This window comes from Manis javanica, chromosome 1, assembly GCF_040802235.1.
Source record: "Manis javanica isolate MJ-LG chromosome 1, MJ_LKY, whole genome shotgun sequence".
NCBI classification, from domain to species: Eukaryota; Metazoa; Chordata; class Mammalia; order Pholidota; family Manidae; genus Manis; species Manis javanica.
Window position 1 is genome coordinate 103105223 of NC_133156.1, and position 23555 is coordinate 103128777.

The following is a 23555-nucleotide window of genomic DNA, read 5'->3' on the forward strand; positions in this document are numbered from 1 at the left end:
GAGGAGAGGATATGAAAGTCAAGCAGGTGTAAATAGCTTAGCCTTGATGTAAATCATTGTCATAGGACTTCAGTTCTATGATAATTCAGAGATAATGTCTTGACGTATGTCCTTGAGTTGGCTTACAGGAGCTGAGACCCCCACAGGATGGACCCCACGCTCACTATAACCACAAAGACCCTAGAAAGTTGGAGCCAGAAGACTGATGATTAAGATTCCCAAAACATCTCCTGTTGACCTAATCCTCAACTACTCAGAAGTTGTCTGTGAGCTGATCGTGCATCCTGAGACCCTCATATATAACTTTGTCTTTAAAAATCCTTGCTTGTCAACCTAAGTGTCCATCAGTAGATGAATGGATAAAGATGTGGTACATACACAATGGAATATTATTCAGCCACAGAAAGAAAACAAATTCTACCATTTGCAACAACATGGATGGAGCTAGAGGGTATTATGCTCAGTGAAATAAGCCAAGCAGAGAAAGACAAGTACCAAATGATTTCCCTCATTTGGGTAGTATAACAAGAAAGCAAAACTGAAGAAACAGAACAGCAGCAGACTCACAGACTCCAAGAAGGAACTAACGGTTACCAAAGAGAAGGGGCTGGGGAGGCAGGGAGATGGGGATCAAGAGGCATTATAATCAGCACTTACATTATAATCAGCATGACTTAGATAGGTCATGGGGAAGGCAGTATAGCATGGAGAAGACAAGTAGTGACCCTGTAGCATCTTACTACGCCAATGGACAGTGATTGCAGTGGGGTGGCAGGGGGACTTGATAATATGAGTGAATGTAGTAACTACAATGTTGCTCATGTGAAAGCTTCATAAGATTGTATATCAATGATACCTTAATTTTTTTAAAAAGTCTTTGCCTCTAAGCCAACTGGGAGTTTGGGACTTTGAGCATTAGCTACCATTCTCCTTGGTCAGTGCCTTTTAATACACATCTATTTGCATTCACTACACAGTGGTGTCAGTGTTAGGTTTGCTGCAAGTTGGGTCAGTAGAACCAGGTTTGAATGGTTCTGTAACACAATGAGATACCACTTTATGCCCAACTAGCATGGCTGTAATAAAAAAGATACAAGTGTTGTTAAGGATGTGAAGAAACTGGATGGAACCCTCATACACTGCTGGAAGGAATGTAAAATGGTATAGCTACTTTGAAAATAGCCTAGCAGTTCCTCAAAAGGTTAAACACAGAGTCACTGAATGACCCAGCCATACTCAAAAGAAATGAAAACAGCAATCTATACACAACCTTGTACATGAGTAATAGCAGCATCATTAAGAACAGCCACCTCCCCCTCCCCCCAAAAAATAAAAAACTAGAAATAGTTTAAATGTCATCATCTGTTGAATGTATAAACAAAATGTGGTATATCCATACAATAGGATATTATTCAGGAATAATACAAAATAAAATACTGATATATGCTACAATATGGGTCAACCTTGAAAACATGCTAATTTTAAAAAGCCAGCCACAAATGATCACAAAGCATCTGCTTCTATTTATCAGAAATGTTTGGAATAGGCAAATCTATAGAGCAGAAAGTAGATAAGTGACTGCCATGGCCTAAAGGATGATGAGACAATAAGGATGTTAAAGAGTGCAAGATTTCTTTTGGGGATGAGGAAAATGTTCTAAAATTGACTGCACAACTCTGTGGATATAATAAAAGCTACTGAATTGTACACTTTAAATGGGTGGCTTCCATGGTCTGCTTTAAAGGATGAAAATAAAATCCTATCATGCTAAATACTCACTTAGGAACAGATGTTTAAACCAAGTATAATTCAGGTAAAACAACCTGTCCACAACTTAAAAATTGTAACTGCCTTTTATTTAACTATATTTAAACTATACCAAAATACTGCTCTTTGGAACCTCCCTTGATTTTACTAGTCTGATGTTTTAAAAGTTGTAAAGTGACTCAGAAAATTATCTGAGAAAATTCTTAAATAACAGTAAATTTCCAAATGCTGATATATATATTTTTCTTGAGATAAATGAGAATTACGGAGACATTTAGTAAATCTTACACCCTGAGGACTTTATTATAGGCGATTTCTCCTAAAAAGCAAGCCTTCATACCTAAAAACCCACTGTTTTATCAATCTCTCTTAATTGTTCAACTAGTTCATGTTAAATAGTCTCCATTGGTATATTCCTTAAATCTAACAAAAAAAGAAGTGAAATTCAAAGTTCTTAAAACACTTGATCTCAAAGAACTCTTATTCACATCTAAAATTCTTGGAACTACATCATAAAAATGGGTCTTTGAAATTGGAGGATGAACTATTTTAAACAACAGAGTCAAAGGAAAATTTCATTATTCTCATTCTCATCTACAAGTAATAGTTTTTGTTTAATCTGTGCCTTTGGAAAAAAACTCTTTGGATAACATTAAAAGAGGTAGATGTAAATGCTATTTTCAAATAAACATTAGCTGAAAAAACATTACTCCCTCTATGTATAAATTATAGATCCGATGAGAGAAAATATAAACTTGGATATAAACTTGGAATTATACCAGCTAAAGAAATAATAAAACAAAAAGGACACAAAACAGTGGTGGCACACAATCAAAAAAAAAATCACTTTATGTTCATAAGGTTACCAAGAAGATACACCAAGAATGTAGAGAGCAGACAGAAACAGTATCATGTATCCATAAGTTGATGATGATGTAGACTACTACAGAAGAACTTCAAGCAGGTGACATTCCTTAGAACATATGTGGTTAACACATCCTTTTAATGAACAATATATAAATACTCAGTATACCTGAATATGTACTGAATTAAAAACAAATGCATGTACACACAAAGACTTAGCTTTTAGAACTTTGTACTATAGTAAATGGATGGATGAAAGGGTGGAAATAAAAACAGCTAGCCTCACCTATCCAGACAGTCTGACCTTGCATACATAAACTTATTGAATCTATACAATACTTTCATGAGGAAGATACTATTAACATCCCAATTTTAAAAACCAGAAAACAAAGGCACAGGGAAGTTAAATAACTTGGCCATGGTCATTAGCAAGTGACTGGTGGCGTTCACTGAATTTGAGTGTAGGTCCAAAGTCTATAGTCTTTACCAAATTAATCAGAAGTAGTGGATTAGGGTAAAAGAGTTTAATAGTTTTCCAAATGATCACCCTAAAGATAGTGATTCTAAACTGAAGGTGGGAGGTTCTACTGGCACCCAGTGGGTAGAGGCCGGGGATGTTGCTAAATAACCTACAATATAAAGGAGAAACCCCATGACAAATAGTCATCTGGCCCCACATGTCACTAGTACTATGGTTGAGAAATCCTGCTTTAGAAGAGCATAGTTCTGCATTTGAAAATCCATTATAATGAAAGGAGACGAAAATAACATTTACCAATTTAACCTGTTTCAAAAAATCATTATCAACATTATTCTTAAGACCTATTTATTTCAGGCAAGAGAAATGTTATATCACAAAGTCTAAAACAAGTGTAGGAACAGGACATTACTTTATATGGAAGATTAACCAGGAAATATCATTGGGGATTCAGAAGGGGAGGAAATTTTTTCAAACTCCAACAACTTTGTAGTTGTAAGTAGAAGAAAGGTTAAAATGGGAAGCAATAAAACTGCTGACTTAACACATCAACATTCTTCCACTAGGGCACGTGAAAACAAATATTTCTAAATTGGCCAGTAAACTATGTCCCAAGTTTCTACAGCATTTAAGTTTTTTATTTGCTTTTCAGATCACTACATTTTCTGTATCACTGTTTCTTTAGTCAGTAATCCATTATAAGGTCACATCATTACTCTTTAAAATTCTATTACCACATTAGTCAAGAGTTTCTTGGTACCCTTAAAATGACATGAATTCACTACTGTCCAATGGATTTTTCAATACATACTTAATTTTAAAAACAAAAATCTTACATCCCTATCAAAAAGCTATCTCCTCACAACTTCCAAATTTGAAATTTTTATGTTTAAGAGAATTTTAACTCTTAATAAAATTACGTCCTTTAATTTATATATAGACTGACATGGCACCCAGCCTAAGAATTCCGTAAACTTACAGAAGCTTTGTATTTTCCTAAGAGATGCCAACTATTTCCACAACTTACATATCAACAATATTTCTGAGCCATGCACTCACATAAAATTAAATATTGAAGCAAATAAATAGTATTTTGATTTTTAAAAATGTAAAACAAATATGCTTTGGATATAATTAGATATCTTTCTACACGCAACCTATGTCATTTCTAGTTTCTCCTCAATAATCTCAGTATTTCACGTTCAAGAAAACATAATGACTTCATCTACATAAGGAGAAAAAAACAACTTGCAAACTTCTTTAGATAATTCAAATAATAAAATTATATAACATATTTTTGAATTACTAGGAGGATAATATATTTTATGAAGTGCCACTGACACTGAAATAGTATTTATTTAATATATCTATGTATAAAGAAGAACCTAAAATAAGTCTAATAAAATCTATTATTTAAAAAACTGGGAAATCAGGCAGGAATAAAATTGACTGGTGAAATGAATAAATAAATATAATATTTATTTATAATAAATAAATGGTGAAATTAACTGGTGAACATATACTACTATTTGAACTGCAGTGTTCTCCACTCCCATTCATACCTTTTAAGATCTAGACGAACACTGGCCATGTCATTATCTACTAACAAAATTAGCATATGTATGTTTAAAACAACACTGCCCCATAACACACAGCAGTAACAATGACCAAAAACAGTGCTGATACTTTGATTTTTAAAGAAATAAACTTAAAGAAAACATATCCTCACCTATTATCAGATGGCAGAAGAGAAAGCAAAGCTAAAGCTGAAAGTTTCCTTCTTTCAGGCTGGGTAATGTTGTCCATGCGATCAACCCACATTTCAATCATGTTTCCCAAAAGCTGGTCCATCTGAAAAAAGACCAGGAGGCGTCTCAAAATATTTGAAATGTTTACTTGTGTGTAAGTGTTGATAAAGGCTAAGACCTCATAAGGCACGGGCAAGCCTTGAGCTAGAAAGGAATAATTTGAGCAAAGCCAGAAAATTACTCCAATTAATCTTGAGAGCCAACTAATTCTGAGAGCTAAACAGACATGCTCAAAACGAGTATGCAGCCAGTAAACACTTTTAGTAATTTCACCTAATAAATCCCCAATCCAATACACTCCTCCGGGAACACTAAAAAAAGTAAATACGTTTTTCAGAACTGTCAACGTGTACTTAGGCTGCAGTGGTTTTCCCAGGATTAGCGCTCGCTGTTGATTTGCTGGCTAGGTCTGTTGCCGCTTTCAGGGTAAAGGACAGGTCACAACCTCAACTTGCAGAATTTCAAAGGAAAACAAGTCATTTCCCATGACATTTATATGCTACATTAAAAGTAAATCTACACAACACAGAATTGGTTAGTCTGACAATTAATTTAACCCATCAGCTAAGGCAGGCTAAGGTGTCCAGCTACTCTGGTGGCTAAGGTGGTCGGCTGCCTGGCTCCTGGCCTAGATGCTGCAGATGTGACACACATGTGTAATGGGCTGACTTCAAGTAAAGGAGATTATCCTAGATATTTCAGTTCGGCTTTGATCAGTTGAAAGCCTTAAGAGCAAATCGAGTTCCCCAGAAAATAAATTTTGTCTCAAGATTGTGACATAGAAATCCTGCCTGAGTTTTCAGCCTACCCTCCAAAATTAGAACTTACCAGTCCTTACAATCATGTGAGACAATTCTTTAAAATCTCACCTCCCTTCTCTCTCTCTGACATGGGTATACACATTCTCTCTTTTGAGATCTCTGCCTCTCTACACATGCATGCACGCACACACACACACTCACACTTCTACTTTCCTGGAGATCTCTGCCTGATTCAGTTATAATCTGTAAAGTAAGACATCAACCAACTGTAACTGATCATGTAGACTGAAAGTGGATCTCAGGGTTTACTTATAAACACTTATCCACTTCTAGTGTCTTTTTAAAAATGCATTTAATGTCAAAATCTCTACCTCATGGATTTTTATAACATAAAATCAACCTTAAGTTCTCATGCTTTTTTTACTTTCACGCTTCTACATTTTTTCCAAGAAATGCTTCAACACATTAAAAAAAAAAGTTAAGACAATAATTCATATCTGAGTTCTCCAAACTGTGTACTGCATCCTAACATGTCACAGTGAATTCACAGAATGCTTAAAATTACTGAGAAAAACAGACATTTCTCAGATGCTGTTAAAAACTATCAGCTCAAGGTATTTCCCAGTTTCAACATTATACTCCTTTGATGACTTCATATCTTTACAAGGTACTATCCCAAAATCAAGGTAGAACAGAAAATGAAGGTGGAGGTGTCCAATCTGATTCCAGTTTGAAAATCTGGGTAGTGTCCAATAGACATACATATACTTTTAGTTGGTAATTGTGGTAATGAAATGAAAATTTTATTCTTTCTTTAAATTTTTGTGTTTTTCAATAGCTACTATGTTATTAGCACATAAATAGACACTAAGTTAATTGGACCTAACTACTTAATAATAGGAATTGTCAGACATTTCTATTTCTTTCGGCCTACAAGCACTATGCAAATCTTATTCACACATCAAGGGCACCATAAACCAAGACAGAGTAGTAACTTCTAATTTATACCATGGTGTCTTCAATTCATATTTTATTTGGAAACAAATGGTATAGATGCTCTACAGATTTATTGCAATTAATACCTAGTGAGCAAGACTTTAAAAGGTCACAAAATACAAACAGGACAACTTTAATACATGTTGATGACCACTGATAGTAGATCATAAAGCAGCAAAAGAAATTCACCATATTTTCAGAGAACTAATTTCTAAAATCAAAATACTTTTAAGCAATATAATAAAGAAAAAGATGAGAATTCTCTACCTTGATAATGTTTGCCAAGCTCTAGCCTCACAAATGCAGATATAAACTAATCTGTTGATGATACCAATTAAATAAATATCTATTGCAGGAAAAAAGAACTCTATTTCCGAATGGTTCCATAGTTTTAACTTTTTAGAATGTAAGCTATAAATAAATCTTTAGAAAAAAGAATTGCATCCCCTGTAATTCTGTAGCATTACATCCCCTGTATAAGTAAAATAAAATGTTTAGACAAATGGTGGTCTTTTTTTTCTCTAAATGTTCCCTGCTTAGTCTAACCTTCATACCAACTGCTATTCAAGAAATAAAATGTTGTATTTATGTAAGATTTCATGAAACAGCTGATTCATTATGCAGAAATAAAAAAAGTACCTTCAGTCTCTCTAGAATTTGAAAGAAGTGTGCTGTTTCAAGTCAAACACTTAGGACTGATTAAGGTAAAAATCCTGTAGTTTTCAAGTGGCAGGTTTTCAGAAGAGTCATCTTCTTAGGATGAAGGATTTATAGTATCTGGAGTAAGTTACCAAAATTTCTCACTGCCCCCCAACACTTACAAAGTTTAATTAAAAGACATTGTTATAAAAGATGACAATGTTTCTAGAAAACAAGGGAATACTTAAGGAATAATTTAGTTCAGTATTAGTTTTATAAAAAGATAAATAGATACTATAACTCACATTATTCAGCTACAAACACCTTACTGCATCTTTATAATAAAGTTATTTCCCTAGAAGCATACTGACATTGTGAAAACATTGACCATACGCATTCACTGGTTCCCTCTGAAATCCAGTCAAAATGAGAATAATAATATATAAAAAGCAAAGAAATACCCCATAGGGTCTATAAAGAGAAGAAACTACATGGGTAAACATGGCAAAAGTGTTTGGAAGGTAGATGAGAGGGTGGTAGGTGATTTGCCTGATCAGAAAAGCCTAAAACCAAACCGCCTGCCAGGAGAATAAAATCTAATGCAATAATGCAAACGGGTTTGTCTTCAGAACCCTGGAATCACCAGGCTGCAAAGGTAGTGTAGGTGAAGCACAGACCTCAAAGCAGGAAAAGTGGCTGAGTACCTATATAAGAAACAATGAGAGCCTTCTAGGTTCTCTTCCCCATTCCTGAAGGAGTACAAAGTATCAGGAAAGCTGTAACTCAAGACACCAATAATAGGGAAGAAAAGGTGAGGTACAAATTAAAATCAGATGACTGAAATGAACATTTGGGTCCTGAACTGTCCAGAACCCTCAATCCACAAAGCCCTTTCCCCATCCTGAGTTCCCCAACACTTGTTTATACCAAAAGAGAGACTATCCTGCAGAAGAGGGCTTACAGTCATTTTCCGGTAAATTTCTCTACAACCAAAGTGTTACTCAGTACTCCAAGGATCTAAGCTCTAAACAAGGTGATCAGTCTAAAAAGTTTCACTTAGTCAATATAAACAAATGACTGACAGACTTAAAATGGTAAATGTTTAGAGAAGAAACAGTTCTAATGGTAACTTCTGCAATGAACCCAGCTCCTTTCCTAAAGATATAAAATTATTGTTAATTAAATTGGGCTTCCCCTACTATTTTCAACTGTTTAGAAGAGAAAAACTTTTCTCCAAATTCCTTCCTTTTTCAGTTATCAGGGTTTACTGAACTCGTTTACCTAGCCCTATAGAATTCCTGCACATACTTTGGATATTCTTTATAACTGCTCAAAGTTAAAAGTATCCATTTGAACTAGAATAATATTTTATTCACTTTCATTCCCCTAGTCTCTAGGCTCAAATATGATGGCTTTAAATTATTTTTTCAATTTCTCTGTGATATTTCCTTTTCAGAATGCAAAGTGAAAAAAAGGTAAGGAAACTGTTCTGTGAAAAGCCTGCACTCTAAATACAGTATCAGAAATAAGTCAGAACCAGTGGCTACAAACCTATCCTCAATCCTTCACATTGCAAATGGGCTTGGAGTAATACATTCCATGGGTCATTATTTCTCTATATTACATTATAAATGAAAATTGATCAAGGTAACATGCAAGATAACATAAATGAAGGATAAAAACCACATGATCTAGGGGATGGGGAAATGGGGAGATGTTGGTTAAAGGTTACAAATTTCCATTTATAAAATAAATAAGTTCTGAGAATGTATAGCATGGTGATTATAATTCATAACATTGTATAATATACTTGAAAATTGCTAAAAATAAATTTTAAATGTCTTCACCTTAAAAAGAAATGGTAATTATGTGACATGATGGAGATATTAAAGCTATGGTGTAGTAATCATTTTGTAATATATAAGTTGTGTCAAGTCATCACTCTATACACCTTAAATACATATATTATGTCAATCATATCTCAATAGAGTTGGAAAAAATTAAGAATTAAAAAAAACACATGATCATCTTAACTGATGCAGGAAAAGGATCTGACAAAATTCAACACCCTTTCATGATAAAAAGAGTGAACAAACTAGGAAGAGATGGAAAGTATCTCAAAACAGTAAAAGCAATATATATGAAAAACCCACAATGAACATCATACTGAAAGGTGAAAGACTGAAGAAATCTTATCCTCCAATATCAGGAACAAAGCAAGGATGCCCATTTTTGCCACATGTATTCAACATAGCACTAGAAGTTTCAGTCAGAACAATAAGGTTAGAAAAAGAAAAGGCATTCAAATTGGAAACCAAGAAGTAAAATTATCTCTGTTTGCAGATAATATGATCTTTTAACTAGAAACTTCTAAATATCCCGCAAAAGAACCTCTTATAACTTAATAAACCAATTCAGCAAAGTCAATACAGAAAGATCAGTTGCATTTCTATACACTAATAATGAACAATCTGAAAAAGAAATTGCAAAAATGATTCCTCTTACAGTACCATCCAAAAAAAAATGCTTAGGAATTATTAAAACCAAGGAAGGTGGATGACTTATAAATGGAAAATATAAAACACTCCTGAAATAAATTAAGTAAGACATTAAAAAAATGGAAACACATCCCATGTTCATGTATTGGAGGACTTAATATTGTTGAAATGTCTACTAACCAAAGCAATCTACAGATTCAATGCAATTTCTACCAAAATTCCAATGACGTTTTTTGCAGAAAAAGAAAAACCCCCATCAAAAATTAATTCAGAATCCCAAGGGACCATGAACAGCCAAAAGAATCTCCAAAAACTTGAATAAAACCAGAAGATTTTCTGATTTCAATACTTCCTACAAAGCTTTAGGAATCAATACAATGTGATAATAGGATAAAGACAGACATATAGACCAATGGAATAGAGAGCTCAAAAATAAACCCTTACATGTATGGTCAAGTGATTTTTTTGACAAGGGTGTCAAGACCACTCAATGGGGAAAAGGCAGTCTTTTCAACAAATGGTGTTAGGAAACCTGAATACCCACATGCAAAAAAATGAAGTTGGACCCTTACCTCACAGTATATACAAAAATTAATTCAAAATAGATCAAACACCTAAATGTAAGACCTAAAACTATCAATTTCTTAGAGAAAAACAGTATAAACTTCACAACTTTGGATTGACAAAGATTTCATGCATATAGTACCAAAGGCATAGGCCATAAAAGAAAAAACAAACTGGACTTTTTGAAAATTCAAAAAGTTTATGCATCATATATTATCAACAGAGTAAAAAAGCAATCCCCAAAATAGGAAAAAATATTTACAAACCATGTATCTGAAAAGGTACTCATATCCAGAATACACAAATAACTCCTAAAACTCAACAGAAATACAACCCAATTCAGAAACAGGCAAAGGACTTGAATAGACATTTCTTCAAAGAAGATAAACAAGTGGGCAAGGAGCATGTAAAAGATATTCAATACCACTAATTGTTAGGGAAATGCAAATCAAAACTATGACATAGCACTCACACCCATTAGGGAGGACACTACCAAAAAGAGGGGAAAAAGACCAGAAAACAAGTGTTGCAAAGGACATGAAGAAAGTGGAACCCTTGCACACTGTGAGAAGGAATTTTAAATGGTTTGTCTGCTATAGAAAACAGTATGGCAGTTCCTCAAAAAATTAAAAATAGAATTACTATGGAAGCTAAAATGTGGAGGCTACCCAAGCATCCATTAAACAATGAATGGATAAACAAAATGTGCTATGTACATACAGTAGAATATTACTCAGCCCTAAAAAGGAAGGAAATTCTCACATATGCCAGAACACAGATGAACCTCCAGGACATTATGCTAAGTGATATAAGTTAGTCACAAAAAAAGAGATAAATACTGTATGATTCCACTTACATTAGGTCCCTCGAGTAGTCAAAATCATAGACTATGTACAATATTATGAATGTATTTAATACGACTAACCCATACACTTAAAAATGATTAAGATAGTAAATTCTGTTATGTGTACTTCAATATAATAAGATAAATTAGAGGAAAAATTTTAAACAGAAAAGATAGCTTTTCTTTCTCTTCCCACAGCACACTGTTCATATCTCTAACATAGATTTTATAATACAATTATAAAATTATAAAAATACTCTCTCCTTAAAAGAGTATTTATAAACTTGTCTAATTGTCTCCAATGTCTAGTGGAGAAGTACCTGTTCCGGGATGGGCAGGAAGCAGCAGAATGTCTCCATAAGAGGCAGGCTATGAAGTCAGGTTGCGGAGGTTTGTATACCAACTCCATCGATCATTTACTAGCTGTGCAAACTTGCAAATTCACTAAATCTTTCTAAGCCCCTGATTTCTCAAATGTGAGATAGAAATTAAAATACTATTATCTCACTGGGTTGTTGTGACAATTTAAATAATACACTAAATTTGTTATTATTAAATATATTGTTATTAAAATTGCTCAAATTTTGCTAGACTCAATAAACTCTTGTAACTATTTAACATTATGCTATCACAATTAAATTTAATGAAGCTAATGAAAAGTCTCTCCTACCTACTCATCAAAACAAAGATTAGGATCTCTAGTTTAGTCTAATTCTAGAAAAACTACATACATTCTAAAATTTACACTTCCTTACGTTGGATTTCCATGAAGTGCTAATAGTTATATTTATTTCCAACACAAACCAAAGATTTTGCGACCTGCCTCCATTCGAAAGATATCAGTCAAGTACACTTCACCTTCTACATTTTATAATTCTTAACAGATTAATGACTTAAAACATAAAAACCACCTTTTAATATAATACATACAGTCTCAAGTAACCAACTCATTTAAGAAACTATTCCATACTCCAATGGCTGGTTTCAGTTACTGTAGTTTATTGATGTCTTTACTGAAAAGATTACAAAATAATTATGACGGAAACTTATTGCATGGCATTAAGAACAAGTTCATTAAAGGAATGAAACAAAGACAGCAAGTGATTATATGGAAAGTACTCCTGTTTCACTTTATGTATGAGTAAATGAAAACTGCAACCATAAACAAATCAAAATTTTATCCTATCCTATCCTATAGCCAAACAGAATAAATCATTTTGAGAGAACAAATTCCATCCAGATTCCTTTCTTTTTCTTCTCCAAATTACAGGTACATGTAAGTTATTAAAGATTTAAAATAATAAAGTCAAAATATTGCAAAACTTCTATTGACTTATTATTTTACCAAATTATTTCCAATGTTAATTTGCATAAAGATTTCTTCAATTTAAGAGAACTGATTCTTACCTCCTGATTAAATTTATGTGCCATCTCATTAAGAAGTGAAGAAAAGAAACTAGTGTTTTGTAGCAAGACTCGACCCATAACTCCAAGATACGTTGACATCACTACAGGATACCTCTGTACAATTAAAATACAGCACATGTAAAATTATTTTAAGGTACAAGTATAAACAATTACAACCACTCACTGATACAGTAACAAACAACAGGGACATAAAATAACAACAACATTCTCTTTCATTTTGCTTCTTTAGAAAGAGCTGCCAATATTGCCTGAATGCTAACTAATACATACATCATATTGGGTAATATGTATTAAATATATATATTTACACGGATTACATATGAACATATATAATAATGAGAGAAGAGCAGAGAAAGAATATTTCCATTAGCATATTTATCTATTTATGTTACTTTAAATATTCCTAACATGCATAGTTACCTGGATCTATCTATATACAAGCCTGACAGAAAATAACTGGTATTTTCATATCTTCAGTATGTAACAAAAGTAACACTACTTTTTTTCCATTCCTGTTTCAAATCTTTGTGTGTGAATGCACATGCACAAGAGTGACAGAGATGAGACATCAAAGAAAATCTGTATTTTACTATGTGGAGAAAGAAAAGGCAAAGCTATACAACTACACTGAAATTTAACTTAATTTTACTTCAGAATTATCCAATATTAAGCTACCTAACAATATAGAAAAAATGTTCCAACCAAGAAGGAAAATAATTAAAACTAGAACCCTAGAGTCCAATACTACCCTTAGAAGCTTAAGAAAAATCTTACCTCCCCTTCTATAATACCTCTGAAAACATAGGGTAGTATTGGTTGAAACATCTGTGGGCCTAATACTGGGTTCACTTTAAGGGCATTTTCCACAACCTAAAAACCAGAAAGACATATTAGTAATACTTAATAATGTAAGTAATTTCTTCATGCACAGATGCACAACACAGGCAAAGATAACAATGTATTAAATATCACACACTAAATTTGAGAATACATAAAATACATGAAGTATTCAATATTCTGGCATTAGACACTCTTGCACAAGATAATCCATTAAAAACTGTAATTTGATGTAAACTGTATATTTAGACAAAGTTATACATCCTGAATAGAAGTATAATTAAGCACATTCTTGTAACATAGCTATCATGTTACTATAATTATTATATTTGCATTTTAAACAAATAACCCTTCCAAATGTTTCACTAATAGAGGCAACAAAAGGCATTTAAAGTGTTGACTTTCAATAGTGAAAAGAGACATTGGTTAACAACTATATTCACTGCCCAAAAATAAATCTACATTTAACTGTATCAATAAATTGAACAGAAAAGGGCATGTTGCACATTTATTGCACGCTTATTAAAGGAGAAATCATTTCACTTATAATTATATAGATTATCAATCATGAGTACTGATTCTTATGAGTAAAATATTAAAATATAAATTACTTTTAATTGAGTGAAATGGGTTCCCTCTACAAAAATAGGTATAGCATGAAATTTCACGTGAGGTGAGATTTTTAATTTTTGTTTTATTTTTTAGGGAGAGACAAAGGCAGTAGTCAGGAAGCAGCATTGTGATCAAGGAGGACTCTTCACAGGTCCAGCCCCACTAGCTGAGAGACAGGAATGAAAACAGATGCCATTTGAGAGGGCTACGGGCAAGGACCTATCTTGAGGCACTGCCAGGTTTCCCTACAGCAATGTTTCTGAAGATCAACACTAGCATTCTGAGTGGGACAAGTGTGTACTGTGCAGGACTATTTCATGCACCAAAGGGCTTTTCGCATCTCCAGTCTCTATTCACTATGTACCAATAGCATGCATGCTCCACACATGATGACAGTCTAATCCAACTCCATGCATTTCAATATTCTCAAAGTAAGCAAATATAGTACCTATGGATAACAACATTCTCTCATTTTGAGCAAGAAGGGAATGTTCAAACAGAAGTTTAAAGGCACAAAAACTTTTACTGTGAGCCAAGCACTATGCTATCTACTAAGAGAAACAGGATAAAAGATATCACAGGTCCTGATTAAAAGCAACAGGAGATGAGATTCAGAACACAATTCAGAACAACCTCAAAGCTTTTTTTAAAAATTAGATTTGGAAAAAAGATGGGGAAGGTGTAGATAAGCTAATAGATTGAGAGTCTCAGAGGCAGATGTCACCAGTCTTTTTTTGATCTATGAATGGAAAGCAAGACCATCTGCTGACTATTAGACACATATAACTTCATTGTCTCCTGAAAGCCCACAAAAATTATAGGAAAAGGATTGTAAAGGGAGGGGAGAATAATTTTAAAAGGACAAAGGGTATCAAAGATGAGTACTGGAAGCTACAATGAAGACATTCAAGAGGTAACTGATTCATCAGATCAGAGAGCTGACACCTGCAAAGCTGAGAAGCAACTTGATTTACATCATGTATTTTCTCCCTACTTCTCCCCACCAAAGAACACAGAACTCAGCAGACCCATATACTTATGGAAAGGAGGGTTAAAAAAAACTAAAAAAGAGACTGAGTGAAAGTTTATTGAGAAAAAATGTTTGTTAGATATTCCGAAATTTACATACCTGGGCAACTGCCTCGCCCCTCCCCCAGAGAAGACAGTTTATTTTTTAAAAAGGGTCTCAAACAGTAACCAAATTAAAGGGGCCCATCAGTACCCAGTACAATGAATTAAAATAAACCTACATCAAGGCATATCAAATTTCCGGACACTAGGAACAAGAAAAAAAAAAGCTACAAGCTTGAAGAGAAGAATAAGGAGGGGGAGATAGCATGGCTCTGGACCCAGATGTGGGTTGCTCCGATAAAGAGTTAGCACCTCTCTCTCCAGCAGATGCCTAGAAGAGACTTCGTCAAGAAAATTAAAGTAATAAAATAATCGATGTGTTGATGTGTCTGAAAATGAACAAGTGGCAGAGAATTTAGTGCACATGAAAAATTATACCAAAAAATTATTAACTCCAAAGATTACAAAAGTTTGTCCAGAAAAGGGAAAGCAATCATACATTTAACATCATTCTGAATTTTAAAATATAATTTCACTTAAGTGTTACCATTCAATACAAACCAGCTCTCTATCATTGTGCATTTTCTTTATATATAAAAGTATGGTTACTATTGCGTAAAGGATCTACATATATTTCAGAACTAAAATGGAGTCTTTGTATTCAAAAATGTTAGGAACCACAGATGAGATCATTTCTGAAAAATTACTTGGGTGTGGGGTAAATGACAGAATTTCCAGTATCTCCCACCTAGCCTTAGGTAATTTACATTATCAATAGGTGTTTACTGCTGCAGAGTCTCATGTCAATCTGGGGCAAGGAAGGGTTGGAGAGAATTACGTTCCTGGTTTGTACTTGGTCTGGTGTCTGCCAGTCACCAAGGACCCGCCAATGGAGTTCCTCCTGGAAGGGGTGGGTGGAAAGTGGAGAGCAGGCTGTGGCAGCTAAGTCAGAGCTGCAGCTGGAGGAGACGGTTGGTGCCAAGCCTGACTAGCGACTGTAAGAAATAAAGGCTTTTCTCCCAACATAACCTTTCCCTTGACTTACTTCAGTTTCATCGGTTTCATAGGGGGGGACTCACCACCCCCCCTGGACAGGGAGCACCCTTCCACCTCAGAGCTACACCTGGTGTGAGTCAGCAGGATCAGGCGAATCCCAATCTGTCTTCATGGGTGCAATGTTTGGGCAGGTTGCTCCTATAGATGGTGGGGAAATACCCTTGGACCTGCCTGTGGGTGGTGAGGAGACATCCGGGAACACCCGATGGGTGGTGGGTCTTCACCCAGGTATCCCCCTTTAAGAGGTGGGGATTCACACAGAGCTTCTCCAGTGGGGATTTTGTCTGGGGTAAAGTGCCTCCTGGAGGAGTGGGCCCCTCCTCAGAATTGTGGAAGGGTGGAAACACTGGAGGCAGTGGAGATGCCCTCTGCAAAATGGGGGACTCCTTAGGGGAACTAAATGGCCATGGGGTGGCAGGATATGTGAGGGGTGGCTGTTTCTTGTGGCACTGGAAAGGGTTACCAAGGAGAGATGCACTTCAGCATCAAGGGGACTGGGAGATGAGTTGTGGGATGCTCTGAAAAAGGAATAAAAACTATTGAGAACTGAGGTCATGCTACTAAGAGACATACTAGCGGTGAGGGAAGAGGCAGCAGAAAAATGTGAGCTGTAAGATGCCATGGGGAAGGTGAAGGAAGGTGCAGCCCCAGAGATGGTAGAGATGTCAGGGGGAGGATGAGTGGAGTAGAACAGAGGGCAGAACTGTTGCCGAAGCCACTGCCTGAGGCCCCAGCCCCTCCCGTATTGAAAGCCCACTTGGTTGTGGTCAAGAAAATACAGATGCAACAACTACGGGTTCCTTAGGGAGAGGAGCAGCCCCCTTCCCAGGTTGTGGAGCACTCCATGCTCTGCCCTTATACCCAGACCAAGCTGGTGGATTTGAGCACCCAGTTTTGACAGAAGCCCTCAGAGCCTCTGCCTACATTGCTTTTGCGTCTTCGGGATTTAGGAGTAGAGGACATTGATCTGTCTGGGTCAGAAATGTGTAAATTGGCTTCCCTGACGACTCACTTTTCTCTCCAGCAGATGTTACAAAATGCCCATCAGACCTAGGAATCATGCATTTTAAGACTGGCTGGAGCAGTCCACAGAGCAATCTGGCCTAATCAGGGTGATTTACCATACTTACCCACTAGCTGGCAAATGTACACAGAGCTCCAGCAGGTTTAAAGGGAATTGGGCATGAAAAATATCATTGACAATATGGACCCGTAGGGCCCTAATGAGGGGTTGTGTACCATGGGGATAAGAAATCTGGTGTTCCATACAGCTCACCAATCCCTCTTTGGGTCCCTACTGACTATTCTTACCCCCCACATGGGGCAACCCATAACTGAGGTTACTCATAGTATAGCAGATACAGGAGAGGTTGAAATAGTAAGAGCACAGAAGGAAATATGGTCTGCGACTGAAAGAAGAGGTTCAAAGGACCTCATGAAGATCTCAAGGACCCAGATGTGGGTTGCTCTGATAAAGACAAAGGCAGTGAAGGAAAAACTTGATGGGCAGCCCAATAGGATCTAGCTAGAGCTGTGGCTTCAATGAAAGCCAGAGCAGCAGTTCCAGCTATTGAGGTACAAGACACAGAAGCTTGAGGCAAAGCCCCAGGTCCAGCCTGTGTACTTGCAGGACTTCCTGGGAGTGAGTACCCAGACCCCACCTGGGCCCCCCATTCCCCAGGAGAGCACTGGGAGTACTGGCTTGATGAAGGGGAGGGGATCAAGACCCCCAACTTAGGGGATGTGGTGGGGACCAGAGGCCACATGTAGAATTAGCAATTCACTGGTTCCCAGTGAATGTACAACGTGTCCTGGTGCCAGTGGACACAGGAGCTATATGTTCTCTGATTTATGGCAACCCTGAGTGGTTTCCTGGGACCCCCACTGTGAAATATGGCTATGGGGGTAAGGCAATTAGAGTGAAAAAACCCAAATCTCATTGGGAATAGGGCACTTACCCCCAAAGGCATATATTTTTCCCATCCCTGAATATATTTTGGAGGTGGATATCCTGCAGGACCTGTCGTTACAGACCACTTGCAGGTGATTTCGAACTCAGGATATGTGTGGTAAAGGCAGTTCTGAGGGGACATGCTAAGCAACTGCCTGTAGCTCTCCTGTACCTCAGCAGGTGATGAATACTAAGCAATATAAAATGCCTGGGGGGCACAAAGAAATTGGAGAAACTCTACAGGAGCTGGAGAAGGTGGGCATCATAAAGCCCACTCATAGTCCTTTTAATTCCTCAGTGTGGCCAGTGAAAAAGCCAGACAGCTGCTGGTACATGACCATGAACTACAGGGAACTGAATAAAGTCACACCACCTCTGCATGCTGCTGTTCCCTCTATAGCAGCCCTTAAGGACTCTCTGTCATGAACTAGGGACATATCATTCATTATGTTGTGGACCTTGCTAATGCTTTCTTCTCTATTGACATAGCACAGGAAAGTCAGGAACAGTTTGCCTTAAGATGAGAAGGCCAGCAGTGGACATTCACTATCCTTCCACAGTCCCACGATTTTTCACTGCTTGTAGCCCAGGACTTGGTGGCATGGGAAAAACCGCCAACAGTGTGGCTGTATCATTATACTGATGAAATTATGCTCACATCTGATTCTCTTGCAGATCTAGAAGGTGTAGCACCTAGACTGCTGCAACATCTACAGGAGAAAGGATGGGCCATGAACAGCACCAAGGTTCAGGAACTTAGTTTGTCAGTAAAGTTCTTGGTTTGTCTGGTTGGGTAAGACTAAAGTTATCCTGGAAGCAGTCATAGACAAGGTCCAGGCTTTCCCTACCCCTACCACTGTGGCAGTATTACAAGAGTTTTTGGGTCTTTTGGGCTACTGCAGAGTGTTTCTCCCACACTTGCCACAAATTCTGAAGACTTTATACCAGCTGATATGAAAGGGCATTAGGTGGGACTGGGATGAAACATGTGTATCTGCCTTTACTGATGCTGAGCGAGCAGTCAAGGCCTTGCAGGCTTTGAAGGCCTTGAGGTAATAGACCCATCAAAGCACTGTGAGGTAGATGTTCATGTAACTGACGATGGTTATGGATGGGGCCTTTGGCAGTAGCTTGAATGGACCCAACAACCTAATAGATTCTGGTCAGAACTCTGGAAAGGAGCAGAGGTCCAGCACACTTCAATAGAGAAACAACTGGCTGCTGTATACCATGCCTTGCTGGCTACAGAGCCCATCACCAGAACAGCTCCGACCAAGGTAATAACCACCTATCCCATCATGGGGTGGGTGCAAGACTGGACCCAAAGGCCATGGAGTGGCATGGCACATTTACAACAGCGTACTGCCCTCTCCAATAGCCCCTTAAGTGGAGAACTCCAACACTTACTGGGGCCAGTGACATACACCAGTGGAAAGCAGGAAGAACATGCTTTGGGGCCATTAGTAACAGAGAGCCCTTATTGGGAGGGAAGAGCCCTTATTACTGAAGATGCTTGTTATACAGATGTAGGCCACTCCGAAAGTGGAGGGCTGTGGCTTTCCACCCTAAGACTGAGGCAATATGGATGGAAGATGAAGAGGGGAAGAACAGTCAATGAACAGAATTGCAGGCAGCGTGGCTCAGGATCACCCAGGAGCACTCCCCAGTAATTGTTTGCACACCCAGCTGGTCCATCTATTGGGGCTTGACCCTGTGGCTACCCACATGATACAATGCTAACTGGATGGTTGGTCACCGGCCCCTTTGGGGGCAAGAGCTGTGGCAAGACTTATGGGCATCTGGTAAGACTAAGACAGTTACTGTATGTCATGTTACTAGCTGTTTGCCTTTAGCATCCCCAGGGAATGATGAAGCAGACACATTGGTCCAGGTGCATTGGCTATGAGGACAGCCTGGCTCTGATGTAGCCCAATGGTTACATAAACGTTTGTTGCATGTGGGGCAAAAGACAATGTGGGCTGTAGCCCATTGCTGGAGATTGCCATTAACCTTTGAAGAAGTCAGTAGAGCCTGGCAGGAGTGCCTTGGGTGCTCTAAGGACTTACATTGAGTCCCAGAGCAACATAGTTAAGGGGCTGATACCCCTTGTCAGGTGGCAGGTGATTGACAGCAATCAAGGCATCCACTTTACTGGAACAAGAATGGGTACAACAATTAGGGGTAAGATGGAATTTTCATGTACCACATATCCCTATCTGGGCAGGCATGATAAAGAGGTACAATGTTTTGTTGAAATCTGACTTGAAGTCAGACACCAACAGTCTACAGGGCTGGACAGTCCACTTGTGGACAGTGATACGGCGTTTGAATGAGAAGCCCCAGATGGGGACGTTGAGCCTTGTGGACATGCTAACACATTGCTGCCTTTCCTGTACAACTGCACATGCAAACTAAAGAGGAGTTACTGAAGCCAGAATATGGCCAGCAGAGCAACATCCTGCCACCAGCCCCAACTGCATTAAATCCTGGAGACTCTGTTGAGTTGATGTGGCCCTGGACATTTCGACACATGTACCAGTGATGGCTGGCCCTTCTGATTGCTTAGGGATAGGGCCTGGAAGCTGGCCTTCTGTGTGTTCCTGCAGTAACAGCAGAGTGGCCCCCAAAGATCACAGGAGTGTACCCAAAACAGCTTGGATGTAAGAGCATCTTACAGGAAGTTTTGATTGTCTTTATGGTCAGTGCATATGCCTTCCATAGCCCTACATATTGAGCCATCCATAACTCCCACAGGGAGAGGGGTAAAGGTCTGGTATGCTAGACCAGGACAAGACCCCATTCCTGCCACTATCCTATCACAGGACTACTCTCTTGCATGCATCCTATCTAAGGACAGGATTTGCCTTTGCTGGTATCATTAGAACTTGTATTCTTACCACCACTGGACTGACACTATTTCTAGGTCTTTACTTAGCATTAGGAAATCTATTTTTCTCTTGCTAAAAAGTGTATAACATAAGTTCACACCAAATCCAGTCTAAGAGTACAGAATTTTACATAAATTCTTTGATTTTTCCATCTTCTCTTATATTGAAAAATCCAATTCTCATCATCTTATTTGCTTCTAAGTACTTTTTACATATGCATCTCCACATATACACGAGTTTCAAAATAACAATACCAATATTACTAATAACAGTGACACTACCAAATGAAATTTGTCATTTCCTTGTGTTGCTTTATGTTCTAATGTATCCTGCCAGGGATGTACATGTAAAATACCATATATTAAAGCTACTTAAAATATTCTTCTCAGATGGCTATGCCACTAACATAATAATAGCTCGGTTCAAATGTTTCAACTTTTTTTTATCTTTAAGAACATATTTTATTTTTATTATTTTAAAACATGTACATGGCTACAAAACCAAGAGTACAAAACAGATATACATCCTGAAAGACCTAGCTTCAATACTTTCTCCCTCTTCCCCCTCCATTGCTACTTATATAGCAATGTTGCACTCTTTAAACATAAGAAACCTCAAAAGATATTGTTCTTTGCTTACAGTCTCAAAATCACTCTAAAACTATATATAGAGGTCACTACCATTACAAATTAAACTTCTGCACTTTAGTTTTAATCCATCCCTTTTCTGAATATACCTGGAACAGACTGTCTTTAAAATCCCTGCCTAAATTCAGGCTTTTAGTTTGTGCCTTGCACTCAAGCAATTTTCTTGATTTAGGCTTACACTGCATACAAAGTGGTTAAGAGCATGGATCCTAAAGTTAGAATGCCTACATTTGTATCAGGGCTCCAATACTTAGTATCTGTGTGACTTTGGACAAGATATTTACCTCTTTGTGATTTACTTTCTCATCTGTAAAAATGGGGAGAAGACAGTACTATCATCATAGGTTTATGTGAGGATTAAATGGACTCTATGTTATGTGCTTAGAAAAGTATAGCATATTATAGTAAATACTAGTATTAGCTATTATTATTATTACAGAATAAATTATACCTTCAGAATATTTGTGCCATCTTAAATAAGCCTTATCACAGGGAATAAAAGCAGCTTGGCTTATTACTGTTTGGTAAGAGCATGACAAAAAGGAGAATTTCTAAACTCTAAGTGGTATGTATACATACAGACAAATCTCTAATGGTAACAATTAAATTTCAGTATTTTTTTAATGTAATTGTATTCATCTAGACAACTTGTTCGGGGTCACAGAATACAGTACAGCCTAATTTTGTTCTTAAACATTTGCTCCTAAAGCAGGCATACTTGTCTCTCTATCCAATTTTCGTAACATTGTAATTTTCTATTTCAAAGAACAAAGAGGTTAGTTCCAGATACTGTCAGAAATTAGTATAACAGTGACACTCAGTCAAAAATATGTTATAAATGTTATATGGCATACTATATTAAGAAACAGTATCTAAAAGGTAATAAAAATGAAAATAATGAACTAATATTAAAAGTATTATTATAGCTTTACTGAAACTCTGAGAACAAGAAAATGTCAAAAATTCTGGGAGTTCTCAGCTTTCAATTACAGGTACAAAAGCATCCTAAAATGTTCCTTTATTAGAAACAAAAAGTATTCATTCATTCATGAAAGTTAGAATATCCCTAATATTTATCATACACTTTAAATAATAAAATCAAGTTTCTGAGATTTCAAATCAAATATACAGCTTTAGTAGTTATAGCAATATTTACATAAAAATACAGTCTGAACACATTATTAGATGACCAATTTTCAATTCAAGTATTTATATCCCATTAATGACCTCTTATTGGCATACTGAGAGAAACTGGTTTAATCTGTAACTTATGTCAAACATTACAAATATGTTAACATATATTTTGAAAGTAACTGATTTGTGCTGAATCAACCAAAAAATATCAGGTACAACCGAGGGCCAAATACTGATACTATCTTTTCACTTCAGAAGAAAAAGGAGAAGCAAACTTTTGTTTTTATGGTATTGTAAGGGTAGTGTTGTACATCATCTGAATTTGGAATTTTCCATAATAAACAATTTTTAAATGATTGTGCTATTCTGGAAAGAAAAAAATACAATTAATTTTGTATTTAATTTTAGAGTGTTATATCATTATAAAAATAACCTGCCTTTCAAAATTTTAACTAACGTACTCTTTAAATAAACATTTATTTAGAAGAAATGGTCTAAAAATAGAAAAATTTGTTTTGTTTTTCTTACAGCCAAAGATCTTAGCAACCAAATAAATTACGTGTCTTACAAGAATAGCAGGCCTATTTTTCCCTAATGGGAGATTAAATAATTAAACAACTAAATTACATTACATAATTAGATAAAAATAGCCAATACTATATAGGCTGATTACATGCTAGGCACTGTAGTAAGTGCTTTGTAACACATAAAG

General features: G+C 36.6%; 1 protein-coding gene across 4 annotated transcripts in view; it reads right to left on the reverse strand.

Annotated features, from left to right (window-relative positions):
• IPO11 (importin 11) overlaps positions 1–23555 on the reverse strand; it is a 289809-nt gene that overhangs the window by 117085 nt on the left and 149169 nt on the right. For all 4 annotated transcript variants that reach the window (XM_073235815.1, XM_073235800.1, XM_073235804.1 and 1 more), the window contains exons 25-27: positions 13422–13517; positions 12627–12740; positions 4839–4960 (exon numbers count right to left, since the gene is read on the reverse strand). In XM_073235815.1, the coding sequence (XP_073091916.1) occupies positions 4839–4960; positions 12627–12740; positions 13422–13517 (332 nt within the window). The remainder of the gene's footprint in view (positions 1–4838; positions 4961–12626; positions 12741–13421; positions 13518–23555) is intronic.